This window comes from Lissotriton vulgaris, chromosome 6 (assembly GCF_964263255.1).
Source record: "Lissotriton vulgaris chromosome 6, aLisVul1.2, whole genome shotgun sequence".
Classification (NCBI taxonomy): domain Eukaryota; kingdom Metazoa; phylum Chordata; class Amphibia; order Caudata; family Salamandridae; genus Lissotriton; species Lissotriton vulgaris.
This window is the reverse complement of record NC_141694.1, coordinates 200378438-200403851: the sequence shown is the minus strand read 5'-3', so window position 1 is coordinate 200403851 and position 25414 is coordinate 200378438. Positions and strand designations below refer to the sequence as shown.

The 25414-nt window shown below is 45.4% G+C and overlaps 1 protein-coding gene across 3 annotated transcripts in view; it reads left to right on the top strand.

Moving 5' to 3' along the window:
- Positions 1–25414, top strand: part of PLA2G7 (phospholipase A2 group VII) — a 345622-nt gene that overhangs the window by 55782 nt on the left and 264426 nt on the right. For all 3 annotated transcript variants that reach the window (XM_086926243.1, XM_086926241.1, XM_086926242.1), the window contains exon 2: positions 1990–2113. In XM_086926243.1, the coding sequence (XP_086782369.1) occupies positions 2015–2113 (99 nt within the window). In that variant the 5' untranslated portion in view covers positions 1990–2014. The remainder of the gene's footprint in view (positions 1–1989; positions 2114–25414) is intronic.

The window sequence follows — 25414 nt, the reverse complement described above, 5'->3', positions numbered from 1 at the left end:
GTTTTGTTAAGAAACTACAGCTTGTAAAGATGTCTTAGATGTTGGTCGAGCGTGAAAGTTTCTCATTTTCTTAACAAACTTAGTTGAAGTTGTGCATTTTCAGCAGTATGTTTAATGTATTCGTCCACATAAAGTCTTTTATCTAGTGTGAATCACAAATGTTTGATCAAGGCATTTGGCAAGAAAGGAGACATCCCCAAATTATTTTACAGCAAAGTAGCTGCCCAGTACCAATCACTTTACATCCTGGTGCCTTTTATTGTACTCCCTGCCAACAAAAATGACAAGTATTGGAGTGTAGATTGGAATCTAAGGACCTGATTAAGAATTTGGCAAATGGAATACACCGTCGCACATTTTATGGATATTTAGTCAGCCATGTTTGAAGTGCATTATATCCGAAGGCATAAGCAATACCGTGTGGGCAAGATATGCATCACGTTTGTGACAGAGTATCCCCTCTGCGAAACTCAAAACCTGATCTTTAGTCTGTATGACTCTCACCTCTAACGTGAGGTGACCCATTTAACGTGAAATTCATGAGAATCCTATATTCCCCTCTATCACTCTGTTAGACTCATTGACTTTGTTACTTGTCTCTTGCCGGACATTACAAGTAATTCATCCAGATCTTGGTATTGTCTTTCCATTCTGTTACCTACAATTATGAATACTTCATGCATAAAATACATTTGGAATCCAGGACTGGAAAAGGTACTTGTACACCCCAGATACACCAGTATTGAGACCTCTGCAGAGTTTGATCAATACCTGTCTAGTCTCCGAGTACCAAAAGCCCCAGAGTGCTTGCATATCCCCTCTAACTTGGCTTGCGGCTTGTCTCCTGCACGGTCCAAACTCCCACAGTGGACTTCTACCATGATTTGTAGTGCACTCTGGTATGACGCTACAGAGACCTCCAATTCTAGGACAATGCTTCTCCATTCTTAAAGGTGTGATGCACTGCTGCACGTCAGCGCTGGCATACTCTCAAAGCTCCTAATAAACCACCGTTTGTCAGACTGAAAATTGTGTGCCAGAAGGCACATAAATTCGCACTTAATAATCTTCTTAAAACGGAATCTAGGAGAATAGTGCCTTCAAATGATGGTCTCTGGACGCCAAACATTATGGTCTAACGTGCTGCTTTAGTTGCACAGTGCACATAGACACCTTCTGCTGCATCCTGATTGGCTATTCATATCATTACCTTCTACTGTGTGACAAGTCCTTACAATTTACACAGTTGACATTCTCACTAGGACTCCCTTTGCTGGAATCCCAAAAAAGCCTTCATGCTGAACTAAGTATGCATGGTTGTGGTGAAACACAGGGTTTTATAATGTTAACAATTACGTTGATGATTTGTGGCACCACTATCACAAACTGATTGCCTGGTGCTGCCGAGCTTGGCCACACTCATTCTTTCATCCTCCCAATCAGGGCCGGCCTTAGGCATGTGCAAGCTGTGCACCTGCACAGGGCCACCAAATCCCAGGGGCCACCACACCAATATATATCCTTAATATAATAATCCTCTCAGGATGGATACATATATTTGTGTGGATTTGGCTGCCTCCGGCTCAGTTCCACTTCTAAACACTCTGACACCCCCCACCCCCTCTTTACTGGCCTCCACGCTCTGCCCCACCCGGACCCCCTCTTCCGGGGCCCCCTACCTACGCTCCCTGCCCAGGGCCACCATGACCCTAGAGCCGCCCCTGCTCCCAATGAAAGGTTGTAAGTAGCCCAATGATTACAACCTGTGATCTGCTGTGGACTCGTGGAGGTCTGCACCGGGTGATGTACCTATTGAACAACCTTTTCACCAAGTATGTCCTTCTTTGTAGCTGCCAAATTGTTGTTAGAATACATGTCAGTATTTATTTGAGTTCTACTAAAAATTGTTCACAGAATGCTCTCAAAGTGAAGGGCATGTGTAGGCTGCTTCGCTGATAGTATTTTCAATGATGAACCTCTGTTTTTCAGGTGCAGATATTGGAGTGCAAACACAATGGGGAGTACCAGCAGCACCCCATTTCAAGGGATCCCTGGAGGAAAAGGACCTTATACTGTGGGATGTACAGACCTAATGACAGATCACACTAGCCAGGTATGACACGTCATTCTCGTCTGCGCCATTTTACTGCAAGTGACTTATACAGTGATTCTCAGTATAGCCACAACCAGTGCTGGTTGTCAGGGGATGGTAACTGGCAGCAGGCATCAGATTGGTCCTACAAGCAGCAAATTGTGACACATTACTAGTTGGGCTCAAGTGTGGTAATAAATTGCTTCCACCAATGCCAGCCCTGGTCCCAACATTTGCCAATTCTGGTGTTGTTGAACAGAGAGAGAACTTCCTTTCATATTACTTGTGGGAAACTTGTCTTTAGCTTTGTTTTAGTAAATAAAGCAATAAAACGCTGCACAAGAGACTATAATTAGACGATTGAGATAAAGCGACTTGCATGATGGTGCCACAACAGATATGTATTGACTTACTTTACCCGCAGGCCTTGGTTTCAGTATTCTGTGACCCAGCCACATTATCACAGTCCCAGTTTGAGAGGCAGTAGGTCAGTCCTTATTGATCTTCATTTCTGTGCCCTTGAACTTGTTTTGTTTGTAGCGTTGATCCCACCATTAACACAGCTTGCAGTGCTGCACGTGGCATCACGATGAACTGAACCTCTTCATGCAGCTGAACGCTGGCTTGCAAAAAACATGATTGCTGTGGCTAATAGCTCTTGAAAAGTGCAATCCAATTGACCGCTGCAGCGACAAGTCTGGACTCCACCAATGAAGTGCACAAGTTAGCCGTCCTAATATTTAATATGAGCTACTCGGTGAACTATTATTTTTATGTATGCACTTGTAGGTTGCTGCTTCATTTTCTAGTGTGTGCTCAGTGGATATCTTTTTTCCTGGCCGGCGATTATGCTTCCTCTGATTTAACTAATCATAGTAGCCTCAGTCTTGATGAATAAAGATACATATTTCGTGGAAATACATAGGTTTACTGTGTGTTTCCTGGAATGAGAGGTAGTTGAAGATTAAGAAAAGCTTTATTGTCTCTAAAACGTAAGTTTTCCCTTTTTTGCAAGTAGCCATTACATTATCCTTGGGTAATGAAAGAGGAAGTCTTTGCATCATTTGCTGTGTAACTAAATGAGCGTTTCTTTGACCTGACGAATCTTGAATAGAAAATCAACCTATTCACTGAAGTCATTTTCTAAATCCTCACCTGCACTCCCACATCATACCAAATGGTCCGCTTACTTACTATTTCTGAAAATAAAATAACTTTGTCTTTTAAGTAGTGTTAGACCAGACATCCTTGTTGTGGTCTTCCCCCAAACACTTTGCCTAGTCTCCTGTTTTGCTTAATTTGTTTTTGTTAGCGATAGAAAACTGTGCACTTTACCACTGCTAACCAGTGCTAAAGTGCTTGTGCTCACGCCCTCAAACATGGTGAAATTGGCGTACATGTAATTGTTATATTTGCTTTACCTGCGAGTCCTCAGTAAATGGTACTACATGTACCCAAGCCTGTAAATTAAATGCTAGAAGTGGGCCTGCAGAACTTCCCTGTGCCACCCAGTAAGGTGGCCTTTTAAAACATGTCCTAGGCTTAACACTGCACCCTGTTGTACAGTTTTAAACTGCCATATTGACCTGGCAAAATACACCACTTGCTAGACCTAAACCTTCCTTTTTAATACACGCAAGTCACTCCTAAAGTTGGCCCTAAAGGCCCAGAGGGCAAGGTGCATCTTATTGGAAAAGTAGGACACGTGTTCTTAAAGTTTAACATGTCCTTAACAGTGAATAACTCCTAACAGTTAAATTTTTTCACTGTTAGAAGGCCTATCTCCCCCATTCACTAACAATGAGTTTACCTTATAACACCAATTAAGTATTTTTGGATTGGGAGCAAATAGAGATATGCTGGTTGAACTCAAATGAGTTGTAATTTAACATCCTATTCAATGGTGAAGTGTAATTTCAAGTTACAATTCAGAAAATGCCACTTTTAGAAAGTTGGATTAGTACATTATATTCTCACCCCACTTAGGAGTCAAATTGGATCATGTTTTCCTTACACCAAATATGTATTTATTTGTATGTCCCACAGTGAAGGCCATCGTCCAGTCCACGTCCTGAGGAGAACCCTCAAACAAAGTCCGGGTTCGAAGCGCGTTGACCCTGTACTGGAACAGGATTTAGGAAGGGTGTTACAGGATTATAATTTAGGACACAGTTCTCCTGCCAATAGACCCTTGTTATCAATTAAAATAATTCCAGCATAGTCCAACAAGCAGGCTTATATAAAAGAGTAAAATGGCCGTTTGTTTGTTTCCATGTTATTATGACTGGTGCCCCATGAACTTAATGACTAGATGCATCCCTTCATTCCCTTTGTTATATATGGTGTTTTATATGAATGTTTTCAATTTATATTGTTTGTAAAAAAAAAAAAAAAGGATATTTGTACTATGTTGTAATATGTGAATGTCACTATTTGTGTATGTTTTATGTCTGGATATATTTAAATGTTTTTTGAAAAAATAATGAAATAAGTAAAAAAGTACTAAATGAAAAGTTTGCCCACTTAGGATTATTGGCTACGTGTGGTGAGAATATAATGTACTAATCCATCTGGCCATCCTGTTGTTGTTTATCAAATTAGAGTGGTCTAGGCCAGATAGTGAATAGACCCAAGCCTTCCTTGGTCCCACTTTTAGAAAGTTGGCATTTATTTCCTAACCATTTGTGCCTTCTGCCAGGGTCCTGGGTCACATAATTGTGTATAGCCTTGCTGTTTAGGTTTGTATATTGCCTCCAAACTGTAACACAAAGGGGTCTTAGATGTGGACAGGATGGACCATCCTGGCATGATGACTGGAAGGAACTGCACCCAGCCCTACATGCACTTTAGAGGGCTCCGCCTCACCTCACACATGCACAACAGAACCTGACACCCGCCTGCCCTGTTTTGTCACCCCCAGACCATTTGGATCCTTGACAGGAGAGGAACTTTCCAGAACCAAATGTGGGGGTAGGACAGGGAGACCACCGCATAAAAGCTAGCACTAGGTATAAATATCGGACCTTCAGATACACTCATCTGAGCACTCCTGGACTTGTGGATACTACAGAAGATGGATTGCCCAGCTGCGAGGCGACTGCCCTGCTACTTGAGAACTGCTTTGCTGCCTGAGAAGGAAGACTGAACTTGCTTACTTTCATCCCAGGCCGATCTGAGTGACTCCACGTGTTAGTTGGCTGATCTCCGGTTGGAGCTCCAGAGACCTCTCTGCAGGTGCCCAGTTGACCTGCTTGAGCCCTGCTGGCCTCTGCTGGAGTGAGTTTCTGATCCCCCAAGAAGTGCTCCCCGGTCCTGGACCCTTGGCTGGCATCAGGTTGAGCTCCATCAAAGAAGAAAAGATGAAATCTTGACGTTTTGGCTCTTCGCGACCGCAAATGGGCCATTTGTTATGAAACTCTGCCTCCCATGCAAACTCTAAACTCTGTGAGTTAGGTTCTTTGCAATACAGCGGTTGCCAGCGAAAACAGGCAACATGAGAACTGCACTTTAAGCTCCAGCATCTAGCATCTGCGACACCAGGCTGGCTGTTCATGCCTCAGCAACGACCATCCACAAGGCTCTCCATGCTCCTCGCGGCATCTTTTTACTAATAACAAACAAATGTCAGGGCAAGCTTTGACTGATTAGAAAGAATTGTGGGAATTACCACATGAGTGGGAGTTCCAAGCCTCAAGTAGTCTCTTCCAGGGGGGCTTAGAGGGGTGGCCCAGCCCAGCCTCCTTCAGCCCCTGACGGTCACAGACGGCCCGCCCTTTGCCCGGCGTGCGCCCGCGCGCTTCCCGCGGGACAGGGATGAAAGACTAATTAAATACACCAGGTGAGGTCAGGGGCGTGGCGGTAGTGCAGCTCTCTGCCTGGTGTCTCCTGGGGAGCGTGGTTCTCCCCTGTCGTGTGCCCCGCTGTTGCTGCCTTCAAAGTCCTGAGTTCTGCGAGCGTCATGTGTATTCTTAAAGCCCTTTTGAGGTCCAACTGATGAAGCCTCTTCTCTTTCGAGAAGTGAGGGAGTGCAAAGGATTTCCCAACTTGGAAAGGAGTCACAGCGTTTGCTAAGAAGGTAATCTGAACACTCAATGACAATCACGGTGAAAAGTATCTTGGGTTGCTTGTTTTGAGGTTCATAGAGGGTCTGGCAGGTCTCTTTTCCTCTTATAGCAGGGCCAAGACTGATGTGCATATGACTGGGTCCAAACTGAGATGGCTTGGTGGGCAGTGGTGAGCAGGAGGGCGATGGATTTAACCCAGGTCTCTTGTCTGGTGGTGAATGTTTGATTCACTCAGCATTCCATCCATCATTTGTTGCCTCCGCAATATCACCAACAAAGGCAGAATATAAAGTTTTGATTGAAGTTTGCCTAGAAGGAGCAGAACCACAAAGCTACAGGAGAACCATGCCCTTGTCGTGAGTAGTACACTAAGGAATAGTTGTGAAAACGCATTGATTCTGCCTTCGAGGATCCAGACATCCAATGAAAATTATCTGATGAGTTCCAGGTTTTGAGGAGAAAGCCAAGGAGGCCCCAAGAATGTTTTGACCTTAGCCCTTGAATTAATTTTAAATTTAGGAGCACCTTAACCCCTTTTGCTGCTGAGGCTCTTACCATGTATCCTAAGGCTTTTTTGTTAGGTTTGGGAAGTTAGTGCTTAAGCCTTTAACTTTTCTTTTTTTCAAAAAAGGTTGTCAGGCCAAACTTGCATCCTTGTTTTTCAACATCTCGAGAAATCTACAGGTACGATGGATTTGTGGATTTCACAATGAGTAACCGAGAATATATACAGTTTTATTTTGGAGGTCAGGAGGATGAATGTGCTGTGCAATACAATGTTTTATTCTTTTCTCACAATGGCATTAACAAAAGCTTTGCTGTACTAAGAGATCCGTTTTCCCAGCTTGCTGTGCTAAGATCACTGTCTTATCTTTGAATAACAAATAGATTTGTTACAGAAAAACCATGTTTACCACATTTCTTGCATTTTTCTAAAATATAGTCAATTTTTCCAACTTTTTTTGGGGATTCAACATACTATATCAATTTGTGGTGGAAACTGGCCAAAACGGCCCACATGGTGAGCCGGAAAAGGAGTGCATTTAGAAAAAAATCTACTGAGCCTATTGGAATGTAGGATGTGGCTCTCAGGCAATGTTCTAAAATGGTTTGCCTCTTTTCTCTACAATAGAACTCAGATAATCCAATCAAACACTATCCAACTCCAGTCCCTGCTCGCTGGGTGTCCACTAGGGACCCTCGCTCTCCCCCACGCTCTTCAACCTCTTCATGGAACCACTCCCTGTAATCCTCAAAGACTCAAACATCCAATTTCACATGTACGCGAATGACACCTAACTGTACATGAAAATCGCCTCCTCTGAAGATATCAAGTCATTCAGCGGAACCCTGCTCAAAACTCTAAATTGGCTAAAATTCCACTGCACAAAAGTGTTTACAATATGCATTCTTGACTGTGGCAAAACGATCTAGCCAGACTTCTCCCCATTGGTGGAAGATACACTGCACCACATCAGGATGCAGACTCCATTTGTGATGTGGCAGACAATTTCTACTCAATTCTAAATACTGCCAAGTGATTGGTGACCAGAAAGATGGCCTAATGCCCTAGCCATTTCAGAAAGCACAAAGCCTCCTGTCTCAAGACCCAGAACACCATTCCACCCTGCTTGTTGCAGTACGCCACCATGTCTGAGAACCTGCCCTTCCTCCCCTTGATGGACAGCAAGAATACCTTCTCTGTCAGGTGAGTGGCCCATATCTGTGATAGATTGATGTGGAGCTGGAGAAATGAGCTCTCTGATCTCCAACTTCCCCCAGGTGGGTGCCTTCTCTGCCACCCTCCATACCCATCCCCAACCCAGCAGCAATACATCTGTCACCGCTGTTGGATCTGGGTGGATAAGGGAGAGTGGCCTGCTGCTGGGTAAAGAGTAATCAGACAGCCACTTCTGCAGATCTCGAACAATTTCCACCAATACCTAGATGTGTCGGAAAGGCAGTCTTGATGCTGAGCCCACTAGAATTTCAGGGTCCACTGCAGTGTTTGTATGTGCCAACTGGCTTCGTTAACAAGGAGGAAACGCCATGCCCAAAGGCCAAGAATCCTTGGAGCCATCGTCACCTGACCCACTACCATGCATGAAACATCAGGATCCTAGCCAAAATTTCTTGGGTCATTACAGCAGAACAAAGGCTAAGAACTCCACTGTGTTCAGGACCGCCCCAAAGAATGGAATTGAAGCCTCATTGAGGGAATATGGTGAGACTAGGACTCGTTTATGGTGAAATTAAACAGTGTTGAAAGTTAAGCTGTCATCCAAAGGTGGTCCAGGACTGACTGCGCCATGCCAGTCTTCTGAAGCCAGTCAACAATGGGTGAAACACAGTAACTTCCAACCTCTGAATATGGGCAGAGAAAACAACCACCACTTCTGTAAACACCTTAGGGATGCTGACGATGCCAAAGGTGAACACAGCAACTTGGAAATGTTTCTGACATGCTGTGAACTACAAATAATGCTTGTAGGACTGTGTCCTGCAAATCCAAGGACATCATCCAATCTTCTGGGTCCAAATAGCACGTGAAGCAATGTGAGCATTTTTAATTTGTTCTTCTGTGGGAAGGCGTTTAGGGGTCTCCTGTCCAAAATAGGTCAAAGTCGCCCATTCTTTTTTGGGATGGGGAAATAGCGAGCACAACAACTTCTGCCTTTCTCAGAGTCTGCTGCCCTCTCTATGGCACCTTTGATAAACAAGCATTCCTCCTGTAGCAAGATCGAAAGATGTTGTGCTGAAATTAATTGTGATGTGGGAAGAATATTGGTTGGGGAGGAGAGAAAAGGTAGAGTGTAGCCTTATTGAACAATTTGCAACACCTACCTGTTGGAATTGATGGATCGCCAAGCTGGGGGGATGTGCTGGATCCTGCCTTGTACTAGGTGGGCATGGGCCTCTAAAGGCACACCAAGTGGTTTGGTGGCTGTTGTACCGGGGAGGAGAAGATAGAGGACTGATTTGCCCCTCAAGCGCAGGCCTGCAGTTCCACACCTGTGTCCCGACAGGACTTGGTTGTCTACTGCATTGCTGGCTTGGAAGGTTGCCTCTGCCTATATGACTGCCCCATGGAATAGCCCCTACATTTTCCGAACTGGTGGTTAAATTGTTAGGAAGGGGTCTACAGATCCAAGGAATGCGCTGTAGTCTTTAAAGCATTCCAAAACAGAGCAGGCCTCCTTCCCAAAGGGCTTATGCATTAGCATAGACAGTGCATTGATGAACAAATCAATGGACCTCATCCAGGCATGTCTACTAACGACAACCCTAGTACTCCGTGTCCTGCCGATGCAATCTGTGGTATCGGGACTGGTTTAGCTAACATACTTGGCTATGTCCTGCCTAACTAGTATTGTGTGAGATAAAGAGGCCCTAAGATCGCCCTGAACTGCTGGCAAGATCTCGCTGGTCATGTCCCAAAGTGACTGTATCGAACAACAGAGTTTAACAGAGGGACTGCATTTATGGACTGCAGTGCCAAGCTGCCAGCAGAAAACCTACATTTACCTAAGGCATCAATCCTTTTTAAGTCCTTTGTCTGGAGGATTGGTTGGAAATGAGCTAGAGGTAACCTTCACAGTCCAGGCCTAGACAATAAAGCCCTCATTAGTGTAAGTGTGCGTTACATATATTAATCTGTTTTGTCAGTGATAATTAAAAAGCATGTACTCAGGATATAATCATTATCTCAGATTGTAGGGAGAAATCTTAATTCCCCCAGACCTAATCTAGATGTCTACACTAAAAGGGTGGTTCCCGAGGTGCTTTCATCTAGCCACATGGCATGTGAAAAATAAGTGATACATTACGTGGCTTCAAAGAAAATAAATTGGTTTGGTTTATTGTCCCCGGAGAAGAAAATAAACACCCTCTTGACTTAGATGGATATCAGTGCTGATTCTTAAATATGTAGTTTAGCTGCAATTGGAGGTTGAAGAAACACTTCAGGGAGGCACTTTCATTTTGTGACCTGAATCAGTGGAGTGGTGTGGCTCACTGGTTAGAGGCGGCAGGGTTCAATTCCCGATGTGGCAGGGTCGTGGACTTGGTCAGTGGACTTGATAATTCTCACTTCGGGGGACCAGGGTTCAATTCCCGACGTGGCAGGGTCGTGGACTTGGTCAGTGGACTCGATAATTCTCGCTTCGGTGCCTACTCTAATCAGGGGTCCCACTCGGCAACTCTGGGCATTAGCTTGTCTAATCTTCACAACGGCCCCATCAACGCCGGGGATGCCTGGCTCCACCTTGGGGACTCCCAGCAGGGACCATCCCACAGGGAAAGCCAGGACAGGTTCCCCAGCGTTGTACAGCGCCAGGAAACCTACGGGTAGCAGTGCGCTTTACAAGCTCAAACATTAATCAGTGGTTGGTAAATTATTATAGCAATTCACCATTAAAGGAATGCTCCTGTGAGACAGGCTTCCAAGGCATAGTCTTTTCTATTTCCAGGCGGTGTCGTGGCCAGTCTGTGTGTCTTCATGAAAGCTTTTATGGCTATTATGTTATAGTTAAGCAACATCACTTGCCTTCCACATCATGTACTTCTCAATGCAATTTGCTGGGCTGTTATCTATACTATCCAGACTTAACTTTCAATGAGCTGTTTTGGGGAACTGGTTTAAAGATGGAGAGGCAGCTTGGGCAAACTGGCCTACACAATCTTTGTTTGCTCCACTCTTACTAGCTCCCAAACGTACAGAATGGATATGGTAGAACATAACAGTACAACAGATTTACCCACTTGTTATAATAACCTTCGTCCCCTCCATTCGGGGAGCTTTCAAAGACCCACTATAATTTCCCACGGCTCTTGTCTATTTAAGACATCACCCTGCTAGTTGACAAGTATTGAGACTTGAAGCATACAGGGTTTCTAGGTGGTGGAACAATGCATTGGAGAGCTGCTGGTTCACCTTTGACTTAACTACTTGGTTTTAGTTTTTAATATAAACTTTAAGAAATAGCTTAAGATTACGCAGATATAAATATGATATGACACGAGTATCCCACGTACAACATAATATGCACAGCATGATGCTGAGTTCTTGAGTGAGCATTACTTGTTCATGAACACAGTTCAGCTCAGGAACTATTAACAGAGTAGTAATGTTTCTGAACCACTGAACATGTGGCTCTTAGTTCTAAAAGACTAGACGATCGTACCGTACTCGTGTGTAGAACATTTTCCCGTATTATGAAAGTATTGAATGCACCTGCCATAGCCATTGTAACTGGGAAGCCTAAGTATATGCATCACTCTGCACTGTCACAGCCTGTTCCTCCCATCCATCAATCAGTCCATTTTGATCTACTGACCTTATAGGATGCACAACTCCTTCATTCTTTGATGTCAACGATTTCTTTCATGTTCTCAAAAGATGCTTTGTACCAGCCTGCAAAGTATCCTTCTGGATTCTGTGCTTTCCAAATGTCTTATGGATCACAGTTTAAGTAATGGCTTCCTGCAGAAGACTAATTTCTACAAATGATTTCCTTCTGTATGGGCTTTTGGTGCCATAAATAGGTCCTCTAAGTTCTTTCCTGAATGATCTGAAACTCTTTCCCTGATTGTGTGCTCCATTACCCTTACACCCGATGGCTACAGGGCTTTGTGGCTTCTGCTACCTCTTTGTGAAAAAGAAGGGGGGTGAAAAACTTTTGTGACAAGCACATCTCTTTGATGATCTGTTCATTTGAGACAACCCATCCAGTGGGAAAGAAAAGAGTGGACTGCTTCCAAACGCAAGTTGTGCACTTTATCTCTTTGTCTGAGGCTACCATTGCCTTCAATTCACTTATTTGTACTTTGTAACATACATCTGCCCACACTCAGAACTTCAAATAAGAACTTGGCAATGGTTTTTATCACTACTCTTATTTGCCACTCCCAGTTTCCACCTCTGTTCCACTTAACGTTACCAGTATGGTGCTACACACATATAACCGAGAGACCGGTGTAGCAGGTCATTTCGAATACTGAAGGGAGCAACCACAGAGCTCTGATAGCTCAACAAGTCCACAGAAGCCTTTAGGCTAGGGAAGTTGTCCAAGACCGTTTTCAACATGATATGCAGCTCTGCAGACTGCTCTACCAAGAAAGGCACCTTATTAACATACAGCCACTGGTCTCCTCAATCTTACCCCAGCACATGGTGATCTGGCTGCTAAGGTTCATTATCGATTATCCACTCGTCCACATCCCAAAGGTGTAATGGTCCCTAATCATTAAATCGTAGTTTTCCAAATACTATCTCTATATAATTACTTATACCTTCTGTTAACATTTATATTTTCACACCAGTTAACTCTTCTGAATGTCTTCCACGGATCTGCACCTTTTGAGCTGTAGCCTCTTTTTTTGGGGGTGCATGTACCCTACCCTTAAATATGTTGCAAAGTTTACTCATGCCTTTGCCAGCGTTCCTAAAGATCTTTCAAACATTTATAATAAACCAATGATTTTGGCAGTTTTGATATTTAGAGCGAACAATGACATGTTGGAATATTACAACCATTAGGTAGTCAGCTGACAAGGACAAGTCACTGCGCGATCCAGAGTTCTAACATAGTCAATGAAGATTCATCTCACAAGAAGACTAACGTAATCTTCTATAAATGAACTATCCAACTTCCTCCACCCTTAGAGATCCAGCTGTACTGAATCCTTCACTATTTTGCTACAGAATAGCTTAACCATTTTTCCCAGGGAAAAAAAATCACTCGCTCCTCAAAAGTGTTTTGTCAAATGGTTTCCATCCTTAGCTAAAACCATTAACTTATGTTGGAAATGAAATGGAGCACCAAGATGAAGAAGATAATAATAGATGAACAGTCAACTACTCATTAGAGCATCAAAAAATATATTGACCTTAAGATCTTAGAAGCCAATCTGTTTTTTTTTGGATCATTGATGAAATTAAAAGCTTGATGAATGGTATTACACTCTCATACAATCATCAGTGCAGTTTTTTAAATCCGATTTTGAAACACCTCACCTTTCTGATTACAGATGCTCGTGAGTATATCGGGCAGTATACAAGTGACTGCATGGTGATAGGATTAAAACTGGAAGTGGATGAGTTCAGTACCCAAAAAAGACGCTGATTTGGTTAATATTCTGGGACATACGTATGTTATGCATGGTAGGGAAAATAAAGGTGGCTCAAAGATAAATAATTTAGATCAACTGTACTAATAAACACACTTTTATAATATTACGGTGCAAAGGTCAAATTCGAGTTTATTACTACAGGTGAGCAAACCTGTCATCAGAACTCTTTTACTGCCTCAGATTGCTGTACCAATTACTTTACATAGGGAATAAACTCTCCTAACAGTCACAAAATCGTAAATCATACGTTCTTATATAGCGCCCTTTACCGTAAGGTCTCAAGGCGCTTGCTTTGGGAACCCGTCCTGGCTTATATCTGCGAGAACCCCTAGTGGGCATCCCCAAGGTGAAAGCCAGGCATCCCATCGCGGTGGGGCCGTAGTGGAGATTAAGCAAGCTATTCCCCTCGTCATCCCCCACATAGACTATGGAATTGTGACCCTCAGTGGTCTCCCTCTAGCAACAACTGCACCCCTAAGAGCCTCCTTGAACGCTGCCGCGAGACTCATTACGGGCTCAAGAAAACACTCTCATATTACCCCTGACCTGAAATCTCTGAAATGGCTGCCCTTTGAAGCCAGAATACAACTGAAAATTGCTGTGATGACACACGCGGCCGTTCACCACAAGGCACCTAACTACCTCACTCAAAAGCTGACTATATCAGGAGGTTCGAGATCCAATAGAAGTACAAAAAATCTACTCTTGAAACCTTGCAGATTCCGGAAGGAAAAAACATACAAACGCTCCTTCTCAGGAATGGCACCGAGGATCTGGAACGCACTCCCTCCTGAAACCAGGCTTATCTCCTCCACGGCCGTCTTTAAGAAAGAGGTGAAAGCCATCCTCATGGCTAAGTTCACCTGAACTTTAATGTTTGTTGCTCAGACTTCGCACCGCTTGGGTATTACTGATTACATGTTTGTCTAATGTCAAATAATGTCATATTATTCAGGATCTAGACTTGTTTATTCGTCTTGTTTGCCATTATCCCATGTTGGATAGTCGATCCTTTTATACTACTCACTAAATATCTATTAGACTATACACGTTAGCCTACTGAATCTCGATGCCCGTCCCCTTTGCTCCCCGTAACTTTTAGTTACTGGCATAAGCAATCCCTTTAGCATTAGTTCGCCTGACTTTTATCGTAGTTGTATGAAAGACTCAGTATCGTCTTATATTATCGCTTATTTGATTGTTTATTGATCTTTTATTAGAACATGAGTGCCATCCGATCATGCTACTGAATTTTATATTGCACCCAATATTATGTTGCGTCACCTTCTTGCTATCCCCACCCTTATTTCTGTGAAGCGCTCTATCTGTAAAGATCTTGTTCGCGCTATATAAAACTCTGAATAAATAAATAAAATAAATTGCCCAGAGTTGCAGAGTCTGAACCCACGACTCGAGTAGGCACCGAGGTGAGAATTATCGAGTCTGTGGACATTTTGAGCTCAAGACCCTGCTGCGTCGGGGATTGAACCCTGGTCCCGGGTCTGACCTCTGCGTCCAGGTCTGCCTCCTCTAACCGGTGAGCCACACTTCTCCAAAGGTCTCTTCCATTTGATTTTACTTTATTGCACACATTGTGCCTTTTGCATTTTAGTTTTGGTTAAATACCTTTTGGTAAAACAATTACGCATGAAAAAAATGCAGTGGTATAAACCGTATAGGCACAAGTGCAGAGTATAACATTCTACGCCTTATTACCATTGTTGAGTGAGGAGGGGCATCCATTCTGAAACCCACAAATTCTTCACCTGTTTTCAACAATGGCCTACAGAGGGAGTCTGTATAGATTCCCCTAGAAAGGCGACCTAAAAGCAGCATCCATACTCTGAGCTGCATATGGGAAACCCTTTGGAAGAAGAAGCAATTACTTACAGATTTTCGGTTTACTGACCTGTATACCTCGTTCATACTCTAGATCTTAATCCCTAACATTACAGAAATGTCCACCTTGCCTTGTATAATCATTCTTTTGGTGTGAAAAATGGTTCCCCTAGAATGTGGTAGTACTATACTGAGGTGCGGTATCATTCTAAACTAGAAACATTTTGCAATATCACTAATTATAACTTTCATGTGGAACAATAATATGCACCCAGTGACATATTCTGAAATTAAGCAAGAATGAGTATATAAATTTGACTTGGATTCTTAGCTCGTGCCCCTTGGGTTTGTATGGGCTTGTATGGGCACGTGCATCAAAGCATATCATTATAGTGAGTGTTAGGAACCAAATACCAAGCATTTGCAATGCAATAGGACTCGCATTTACGCAATACCTATTGTATTGCAAACAATAGTCATCACGGACAACGGGAGGGCGGGGGGGGAGAAGGCGTGGACAATGGGCGGGCGGGGGTGAGAAGGCACGGACAAAGGGGGGGGAGTAGAGAAGGCAGTTAGAGAACCTCATTAAAGAAAATAGGGCTCACAGTTTTAAATAACACGTACTGTGTAACACTCGAAGTAAAGGGGCCAGTCGTCATGGGAGATGACAAATGAAGAGAAGGCAGTACTAAGGAGGGACTAACGAGCCTATTGATGAATCAGAAGCCAGCATTTAGAACAGACAATGACACAAGCCAATGGCAAACATGGGCAGGGAGTGGGCGAGGCTTCTATTCCCTACTTGACGCCAATAAGTCTTGCAGAACAGCGCATGCACGCTGGCTCAAACTTGACCTAAAAATAATTACCGTTATACTAATATTTTGTCTACAGACTTTAATCTGCTCGCGGATGGGTAAACTTTGATGTACTGACTCTTGATAAGAAAGACTCTGATTAGGTATGACTGCATTGACGTACATATTCAAACAAGTGTCATAATTCAGGAATTTAAGGCCGACATTTGCTGCAACTGATGGTGTTTAATGAAGAGCCGGCGTGCAATAGTGACCCACTCAGGATATAAATGTTGGAATAGCGGTTCAATAACTATAAGTCTACTTTAACTTTTTCAACATCTAAGGTTAGTTGTTCATATACAAAATGTTTATCATTAGCACGTCTAATTGTGGGTGATTCTCCACTTTTATTAAATTGAAAGCATGTGATTAAGAGAGGAGAGTTTGATACAGCAGAATACTACTTTCTTCCTGCAAACCTTGGTTCTTTGCTCTGTAGTTTTCGGACTATAACCATGGCCTCTGCAACTATGCAGTTGTGTGGCCTCGGCGTTTTCAGCATGATTATGGGTTTTCTTCAGTTGGCACTTTTTTTTATTGCTCTTTATGAAACATTTTCCTTGCATGATGGAGAGGAACCCTTTGTAGGCACAATCATCGTATCTCTGCATGTACAGTTGTCAGTTATCGCAAAACTTGTTGGATCAGCTGAAAGGACAGGGCAGACTCACTAACAACATAGTATAGGGAATCAACGTGTCTGGATTCTATCTGAGATGTGTGCAGTGTTTTCTTATAGTAGTGGTTGTCAGGCTGCTGGTCGAGTGGTGTGTCTGACACATGGCGATTCTGTGGAGTGGAGCTGGAGAGAGTGTGAGGGTGGTGCATCCCCGGCGCACATTGAGTTGCTGTTCCAGTTCCCTTGTATCATTTGTGTAGTGCGTGTTGTAGGCTACAGAGGTTGCAGATCAGATCCCAGCTGTAGAGCCAATACAGTAGTATGGTGTTCAATTTTGTGATTTGTGGGTTTTTACCTGCACAAATGCACAATCTGTCCTCAGTCTGTGCCCTGTTTCAGAACTTGAGCTTCTTTTGGCGATGGGTGGGGTGGTTGTCGCAATTCAATGTATTGCTATAGCTCACTGTGCCAATGCCAAATCAACAAACTTAGACTCCGCAGGGACGTGGCCTCATGCCCAATAGGCACGTCTTCAGCGAGTTAAGGGGGTATCTGCCTACAATCTGCTCAACATGCGTGCATATCTCATTCTAATGGGGTCTCAGCACGGGGCATTGCCAAGTCATGTGAAAGTCAGTGTGCTTCGATTTACATTGTGGGTATTCATGCAAAACGGCTGGGGAGAGGCGATGTTACCCCGCCGGCGTTAAATATTTGAGGTGCACATACTTGAACTGTAGAACTTTAGACACATATTCCTGGAGACCTTGTAGATGTGTGTCAGGATGTGGCCCCAGTGCCTATCCAGTAGTTTGAGTTGAAGATCCTGGCTCCAGCACAGACGAAGGGTGAGCAGCACTGCAGAATCCTCTGCAAGTATCAATCTATACATGTCAGTAACCTGGTGTGTTTTGGAACTCCAGTTCAAAAGGGAGTCTTAGGGTGGGGGCACCCAACTACAGGGAGGTCTGCCCTCAGGATAGTTTGGGGAACGGAGCCTTCTTCTCTTCAGAAAGCAACTAAAGACATGGTTGTTCCCTGCCTAATCCCCCCCCCCCCACCCCCTCCTCCGGAGAGTTCTGCAACTACAGCGCCGAGACACCCCAGGGTATTTGCGCGCTCTAAAAATCGCCAGAAATAAAATAAAATAAATAATCCGATAATAATAGGACTGGACCATTTAAACTTTAATTGTTGAGGGCCAAGAGGACACTTTGTTGGAGGTTGGGGCTATCACTGTCAAGTCTGCCATTCCCTCATCACCATGTCAGATTATCAGCAGGGACCAAGGAGGATTTGATGATGTGGCGTATTTTCCTGCAATTCATCACCAGGGTACCCTTGGTGGTATTAGTGGCTTTTGAATGGTATTTGCAAATTTACTCAGATGCTGAAGGGTGGGGGTGGGGGGTGAAGGGGATGGATTATACTGGCAAGGGAAGTGGTGTGTGCAGGAATGGCCTGAGTGGAAGCTGGGAGGGCGGAGTATAGTATTTTTGGAATTTTTTCCTCTGTTGGTCACAGTGGCGTTATGGGGAGACCGCTGGCCCACAAAAAAGTAATATTTCGCATTAATAACATGGATGTCGTGCAAGTAGTTTATTATGTCTATTTCAGTTACGTGGGATATATTGCATTATTCCATTCAAATAGTACTGACATCATAATTAACAACGACATCACCCCATCGCAAGAACTCTGCAACTCCCTCGCCTCCTACTTCCACAACAAGATCGCGGACATACACAACAGCTTCAACACCCAACCGACGAACGCCACGTCCGACACGACCGAACCAACGCCCCCCCACCACCACCCTCCGCGCCTGGACCCCGATCAGCACCGAAGACACCGTCCGCATGATGAACTCCATCCACTCCGGATCCCCGACCGACCCCTGCCCATACCACGTCTTCAACAAGGCCGACGCTGTCATCGCACCCCACCTGCGGGACATCATCAACCCCTCCTTCACCACCGCCACCTTCCCTGAGAGCTGGAAGCACGCCGAACTCAGCGCTCTACTCAAGAAACCAACAGCGGACCCCACCGAACTCAAGAATTACCGCCCCATCTCGCTGCTCCCGTTTCCGGCCACAGTCATCGAGAAGACCGTCAACAAGCAACTGGCCGCCTTCCTCGAGACGAACGGATCCTTCGACCCCTCACAGTCTGGCTTCCGAGCCAACCACAGCACCGAGACCGCCCTCATCGCTGCCACCGATGACATCCGAACCCTGATGGACAACGGAGAAACAGCGGCCCTCATCCTCCTAGACCTCTCCGCGGCCTTCGACACCGTCTGCCACCGCACCCTAGTGCAACGCCTCTACAACGTCGGAATCCAGGAGAAGGCACTGGAATGGATCATCTCCTTCCTCGACGGAAGGACCCAGAGAGTCCGCCTACCACCGTACAAATCAAAGGCCACCAAAGTCATCTGCGGCGTACCCCAAGGATCCTCGCTGAGCCCAACCCTCTTCAACGTCTACATGAGCCCCCTCGCGGCCATCGCACGCCAACACAACCTGAACATCATCTCCTACGCTGACGACACCCAGCTGATCCTCTCCCTGACCAACGACCCCGCCGCCGCCAGAGCCAACCTTCACGAAGGAATGAAAGAGGTAGCCGAGTGGATGTCGACCAGCCGCCTGAAGCTGAACTCGGACAGGACGGAAGTCCTCATCCTGGGATCCTCGCCCTCCGCTTGGGATGACTCCTGGTGGCCCCCCGCCCTGGGAACCGCACCCAAACCGACAGACCACGCATGCAACCTGGGCTTCATCCTGGACTCCTCCCTCTCCATGACCAGGCAAGTCAACGCCGTCTCCTCGTCGTGCTTCAACATCCTGCGCATGCTACGGAAGATCTTCCGGTGGATCCCCACCGAGACCAGGAAGACTGTCACCCAGGCACTCGTCACCAGCCGACTGGACTACGGCAACGCCCTCTACGCCGGAACCACCGCCAAGCTCCAGAAGAGACTCCAACGGATCCAGAACGCCTCAGCCAGACTCATCCTCGACGCCCCACGACACAGCCACATCTCCGGACACCTAAGAGACCTGCACTGGCTCCCGGTCAACAAGAGAATCACCTTCCGCCTCCTCACCCACGCACACAAAGCCCTTCACGATCAAGGCCCGAGCTACTCAACAACCGCATCAACTTCTACGCTCCCAAACGACACCTCCGATCAGCCAGTCACGCCCTCGCCGCCGTCCCCCGCATCCGAAGAGCGACAACAGGAGGAAGGTCCTTCTCCTACCTGGCCGCCAAGACCTGGAACTCCCTCCCGACCGACCTGCGCCTGACCCAAGACCACCTCGCCTTCAGGAAGAAGCTCAAGACCTGGCTGTTCGGGTAGTAGCAGCACCCCCCCCCCCCCCTAGCGCCTTGAGACCCTCCGGGTAGGTAGAGCGCTCTATAAATGTGTATGATTGATTGATTGATTGATTGATTGAACATCGATCGGCTCATTATATTGTACGTACATCAGGACGGTGAAATCTACAAGTGGAAGGCTGGGGTGCTCCCAAGTCGGTCTGTGGCATCCAGAGCTTTCTACTAACATGGTGCGATTGCATGCAATAGAGATAATTACCGGGATCATGTATTGGGTCGTGCATGTAGTTAATCGTCAGTCAGCTCGGGATGCTCCGGTATTAACGTTGCCCTAGGGTTTTTTAGTTGAATTGCCTGAAATTTGACATTTTGTTTAGAGCACGGCATGTGCCAGGCGCGGACAATGACATTGCGAATGCTTTGTCTCGTTTACATTGGGAGAGATTCAATGGAATGGCCACGGAGGCAGATGGCGTCAGGACCAGGATCCCGCTGGAGCTATGGTCAGTAGGCGACAAAGTATGCTTAAGCTGGTTTTAGTCACTTCTTTGTCAACGTGTAGGGCATATAGTCAGGCTTGCGGGGAGTTTTTAGATAGTGGGGCACGCAAGCGGGAGGGCACTTAGTTAAGGACTGAGAATGTTGTTCACTTCATTTTACAGTTGATTGAAAAAGGTAAGTCCAGGGTGACTATCGCAGGCAAACTGGTGGGGATTGCCTTCATGGGGAAATTTTTTGGGGACTGCACCCCTTCGGCAGCAGGTGTAGAGGAGTTTATTTGGGAGGATATACACCTGTTCACAGCAGGGTTACAGGTCTGGTTGCATAGGTCTAAGATGGAGCAGAGGGGTCAGGGCATTTAAGTCTTGTTGCAAAGGTTTCCATTTGAAGTTGTCTGCCTCCTTGCGTGTGAGATTGGCGGTAGGTTTTGTGTTTAGACATGCTGATGGTAGACTAGTAATGGCATATAAGCTATTGCTAATTTTATGACGAGGTCTGTCTCCGCTTGGAGTTGAGGCTAAGGATTTTGGGACTCCTTCATTTAGCATAGGCATGGCCACAGAGGCAGGGAGTTTGGGCTGCAGCAGAGAGGATATCATGGGCCTTGGAAGGTGGGCATCTAAATGTTTTCAATGGTATGTTCGGGTGGGGGAAGGCGTTTTCTAAGACTATGTTGCCTGCTTATGTATATATTGTTTTTTTCCAGGTTTGGTTCCAGGCCCGAGAGATCGCTAAACTATCTTTTTGGATAGTTAGTCATTCATTTGTTAATTGGGTTGAGAGGAAGTTAAAATAGAGTGGATTTGGGGCCTTGTTTGGATTTGCCCCCCACCGTTTTTCAGTTGCGATGGAAGGGGGGGATACAGTGGAATGAATTTCTCCCCTATTTGAATAGGTTGCTTGTAAGACATTTTTTGGGGGAAATGATTTAGTGGTTCAGAAAAGTGTTTTCTTGATGAGGCATGAAGGATATGTTGCTGGGCAGAGGCTGCCACATCAGGTGGACCTAGTTTATATCTCGTAGGGAGTGTCGTGGGCCATTGAAGTTCGCTGCGATAGAAAAGGCAAGGTGGAAGATGAACCGGTAGATGAAGGTTTTTGGTAGAGAAAAAGGAGTTACAAGGACAGAGCATTCGGAACTTGAATAAGGCGCAGTGGAATTTTTTTTAGAGGTGATGGTGTTCAACTCTCCTACTTTGGGATGCTATTTACTTGGTTCAGGATGCCCTAGCTATAGTGTTGAAGGTCCGTTAGTGTTGAAGGGTTTTTTGGTGGGGGCGAGGGGCAAGAAAAGACAGGCAAGACTTTTCTGGGTGGCTGTAGGCAGAAAATTGCCATGGTTAGCCACATTTATGGCTGTTGACTGCGCCATTCCGGTTGAAAGGGAACAAATAGACACACTCACGCCTGGACGAGGTAGGACGTTGAAGGTTCATTAGGAAGTCAAGTTATTTACAGGTTAACAATTACTGTAAAAGTGTACAGGAAGTAAAAGGTCTCAATTGTTGAGGATCAGCCCAGGGGAAAGTACAGGATTGTAGGTTTTAGTTTTGTGGGTGGCCGTAGTTTAACATAAGCAACAATTTTGTATAGTGAGGTTGTAGTTTTGTAAGGTGTCAGGCATAGGTTTATAATTGTGATGTGCATCTGTTTCAATAAAAGCTGCCTTTTTCACACTATTTCGGTATCAGTGGTTTGTGCTGCCTCCCATATTCCCCAATTGTCCTGTAGGATCTGTGTCTGGGCAACCCCAGCTGTCCACTGTCACGTTCCAAATGTGTATGTGAGAGATTGACCCAGAGAGAACCCCTGTACTTCGCAGAATACCGAAAAAGAGAGTTGTGTCCTTAATTCATGCAATTGTCCCAGGGTGGTCAATCCTGCGTCAAGCCACTGCTGCCAGACGGTGCTTTTTCCCATGCACACTCAGGCAAACAAGCACCAAATGAGCAGGTCCAGCAAGTTAGCCGCCCTGCACCACCGTCAACGTAGATACCAGGCGATGTAGTGTCTGATCACGCATACCAACAGAGGGCTACTCGTGCCACTCTGGGGAGGGCTGGAAGGGGCACAATATATCGGGCAGGTCGATCGTGCGGGACACTCTGGGCCGGGGTAGGAGGCCTCCAGCAGTGAGTCTGATGCCAACCATGTCATCAGCCATTGTAGTAGAGCTGCTAGGTAATAGGCATTCTGCGGGAGGCGTAGTTGGTCTAGGGCTGTCCTTTGCCTCCCCGCTGCCGATAAGCCAGAAAGCCACGTGCTGAGGTCTTAAAATATGGACTTGGGCAGTGGCAGCAGAAGATTATCAAACCCAGCAGTCGTGGCAGGGCTATATCTTTGTCAACACAATTCGACTCCTAGGTTACATCGGCAAACCCTGCCAGAACTTTGACAATTGCCACAGGGCCATTATCGCCCTGTCTATGTTGTTCACTCAGACTGCATCCAGATTCCTGGGCATGTTTACACCAAGATACTTGAATGCTTTTTGGGTAACCGGTATTTCGAGTGGCTCCTCCCTCAAAGAAAAAGGGTTTAACCATTGGACATTGGGAATACAGAGGACTTGTGGATGTTGACACGGAGACCCGACTGCTCTCCAAAAGAGCACAGTGCTTCCATGATCTGTGCTAAACCCCTTCTAACATCACATACATATATTCAGATGTCCCTGTATATAAAGATATGGCAGGATTGTGTCCTGCTATTTGTATTACATGTTTAGGACCTTCAAGTATTATTCTGCATGTCAGGAGCACCATCGCCAGTGAGAAGAGCAGCGGCAACAGTGGGCACCTCTGCCTAGTGCCTCTGTGTATATGCCAGAGGTCAGAGTACTATTGCTCTGTTCTGACTCATGCGGCTGGTTTTGTGTGCAGAATTTTCATGTTACTGTTTCAATGCGGAAGCCCATGCGGCAAACGCCATGAATAGATAATTCAACAAGAGGCTATCTTAACGCCTTCTCCGTGTCTACAGCGACTATGACTGCAGCAGGCACATAAGGTCGAGACATTTTGTGTTCATTAAGAATCGTGAGGTCTGTCCACGGGGGTCCTACTCACCCCTCTCCCTGCCGTAGCAGTTCCCAGGCACCTGAGTTTGTGTGTTGAGTCACCATTGAACCATCCAAATTCTTCCCATGAGTTTCTACCTCCGTATCATCAGTGAAAAAACATAAAGCACAAAGCAACATCCTCCACTTCAAATTTTCCCAGGAATAAGATCAGAACTATACCCCGCACAATCAACAGAGAACTATGAAGCCATAAAAACAGAAACCATTTCCCTCCCATTAAAAAAGGTGTATGCAGCAGTGGTTGAGAGGTCTGCTGACAATAATGAAGAAGTGATAAGAGGTAGGCAGGAAGAGGGGGCGACTTGGGAAGTGAAGAGTGGAAGAGGGTGTGGTGGAGTAGGAGCAGAGGAGAGGAGGGTAGACCGGAGTGGGTTTTGGCTACAAGGTAGAAAAGAAGAGCCTTAAGTTGGAGTATAACAATACAAAGGCTACTAAATGTCTCGAGGGGGATGTGGGCGCTGAAAGCCCCCAGTAGAAAACGTCCATGCAGTGACATCTCCACTTGGCCAACGCGCTGCAATGTTAGATAATTCCCACAAAAGGATGGGGTCTATCATGTTCCTGCCGTGGTAATGCCTGTGTCTCCTCGTGTTGTCTCAAACTATACCAAATCGTCTGCTGATTGTGCTGTGATCTTTGGGAGCGCTGTTGGCTCATCCTTTAGAACTGGTGTGGGACATCTTCACTGCTAGTTTGAGGCAAGTACAGTATTCGTGCCCCTCAGTGCTGACTCTGTCTTTATCAGTCTGAGCTTTGCCTGGTTTGAGGGCTGCTCTGTGTCCCGCTCTGTCCCATCTCCCTCTCCTCTTGCCTCTGGGCGGCAGAAATTGTTGTGACCAGTTCAGTTGTGTACTGAGCAAGGATGTAGAGCTGTGCTGTTGCGCCCAGTTACGGGCCTCAGTTGTTTCTGTGAAGAAGTGCAATTTGCCGTTTTGGGTTATTTGAAGTTAGGTGTTGAAAAGCAATGAGTTGTTTTCTCCCATGTTGCGCAGTATGCATTTCACACCGAGTAATGATGCTTGGTGCTTTTGGACCACCACAGTGTAATCTGGGAAGAAGAGTACCTCGCCGTTGCCCACCACATAATGTCCAACTGACCTGGCCACCTTTAGGATGTCACTGTCTTTATAGTGTAATATTTTGGTAACCACTGGGGCATCGCTGGCACTTTACACCCGCTCCAGAGTGAAGAAAGTAGCGTGACGTCACCACCCTGGTCAGCCACTCCTCCATAAAGGCCACTATGTCTTGTTGTTCTGTGTCCTTGGGGAGACCCACTAGTGGGATGTTGTTGCGGCATGCCTGCCCCTCTACATCTTTAGCCTGTTCCTCCAGTACCTGTATTTGGCTTGTGAGATTGTGCATTGCGCTCTAGAGGTCTTCCATCTGCAGTTGTTGCAGAGTGGATTCTGTGACAGTCACTCTGTCTCTGTTTATTTGTTGTTTTTTTTTTTTTTTTTTTATTGGAAATCGGGTATATACATAATTACATTGGCTGATTATTCTTACATTTGTTTTACATCTGCAGCAATGGTCTCAATAGTAAATTCACCTAATTTAACAATACGATTTACATCTTTACATATTTACACATATTAATACCCGTCTTTTTTTTTTTTTTTTTTTACAACACATTTTATTACTCATAGTTCACATATATTGCATAGCTCTGGAGACCGCTGCACACATCAATAGAACAGTAATGGTTTCCTAGACTTTCTTTATAAAGAAACACACAACCCCTCCCTCCACCCCCTCCCCCCGTTGCCTCGAAACCGCCACCTAAACACAATATAGAACGTAAGAAAGCTTGTCAGGTCCATCAAGGCACTTCATGCTCTCAAATAATGAACCATCTGTCAAATCGTTGGGAGG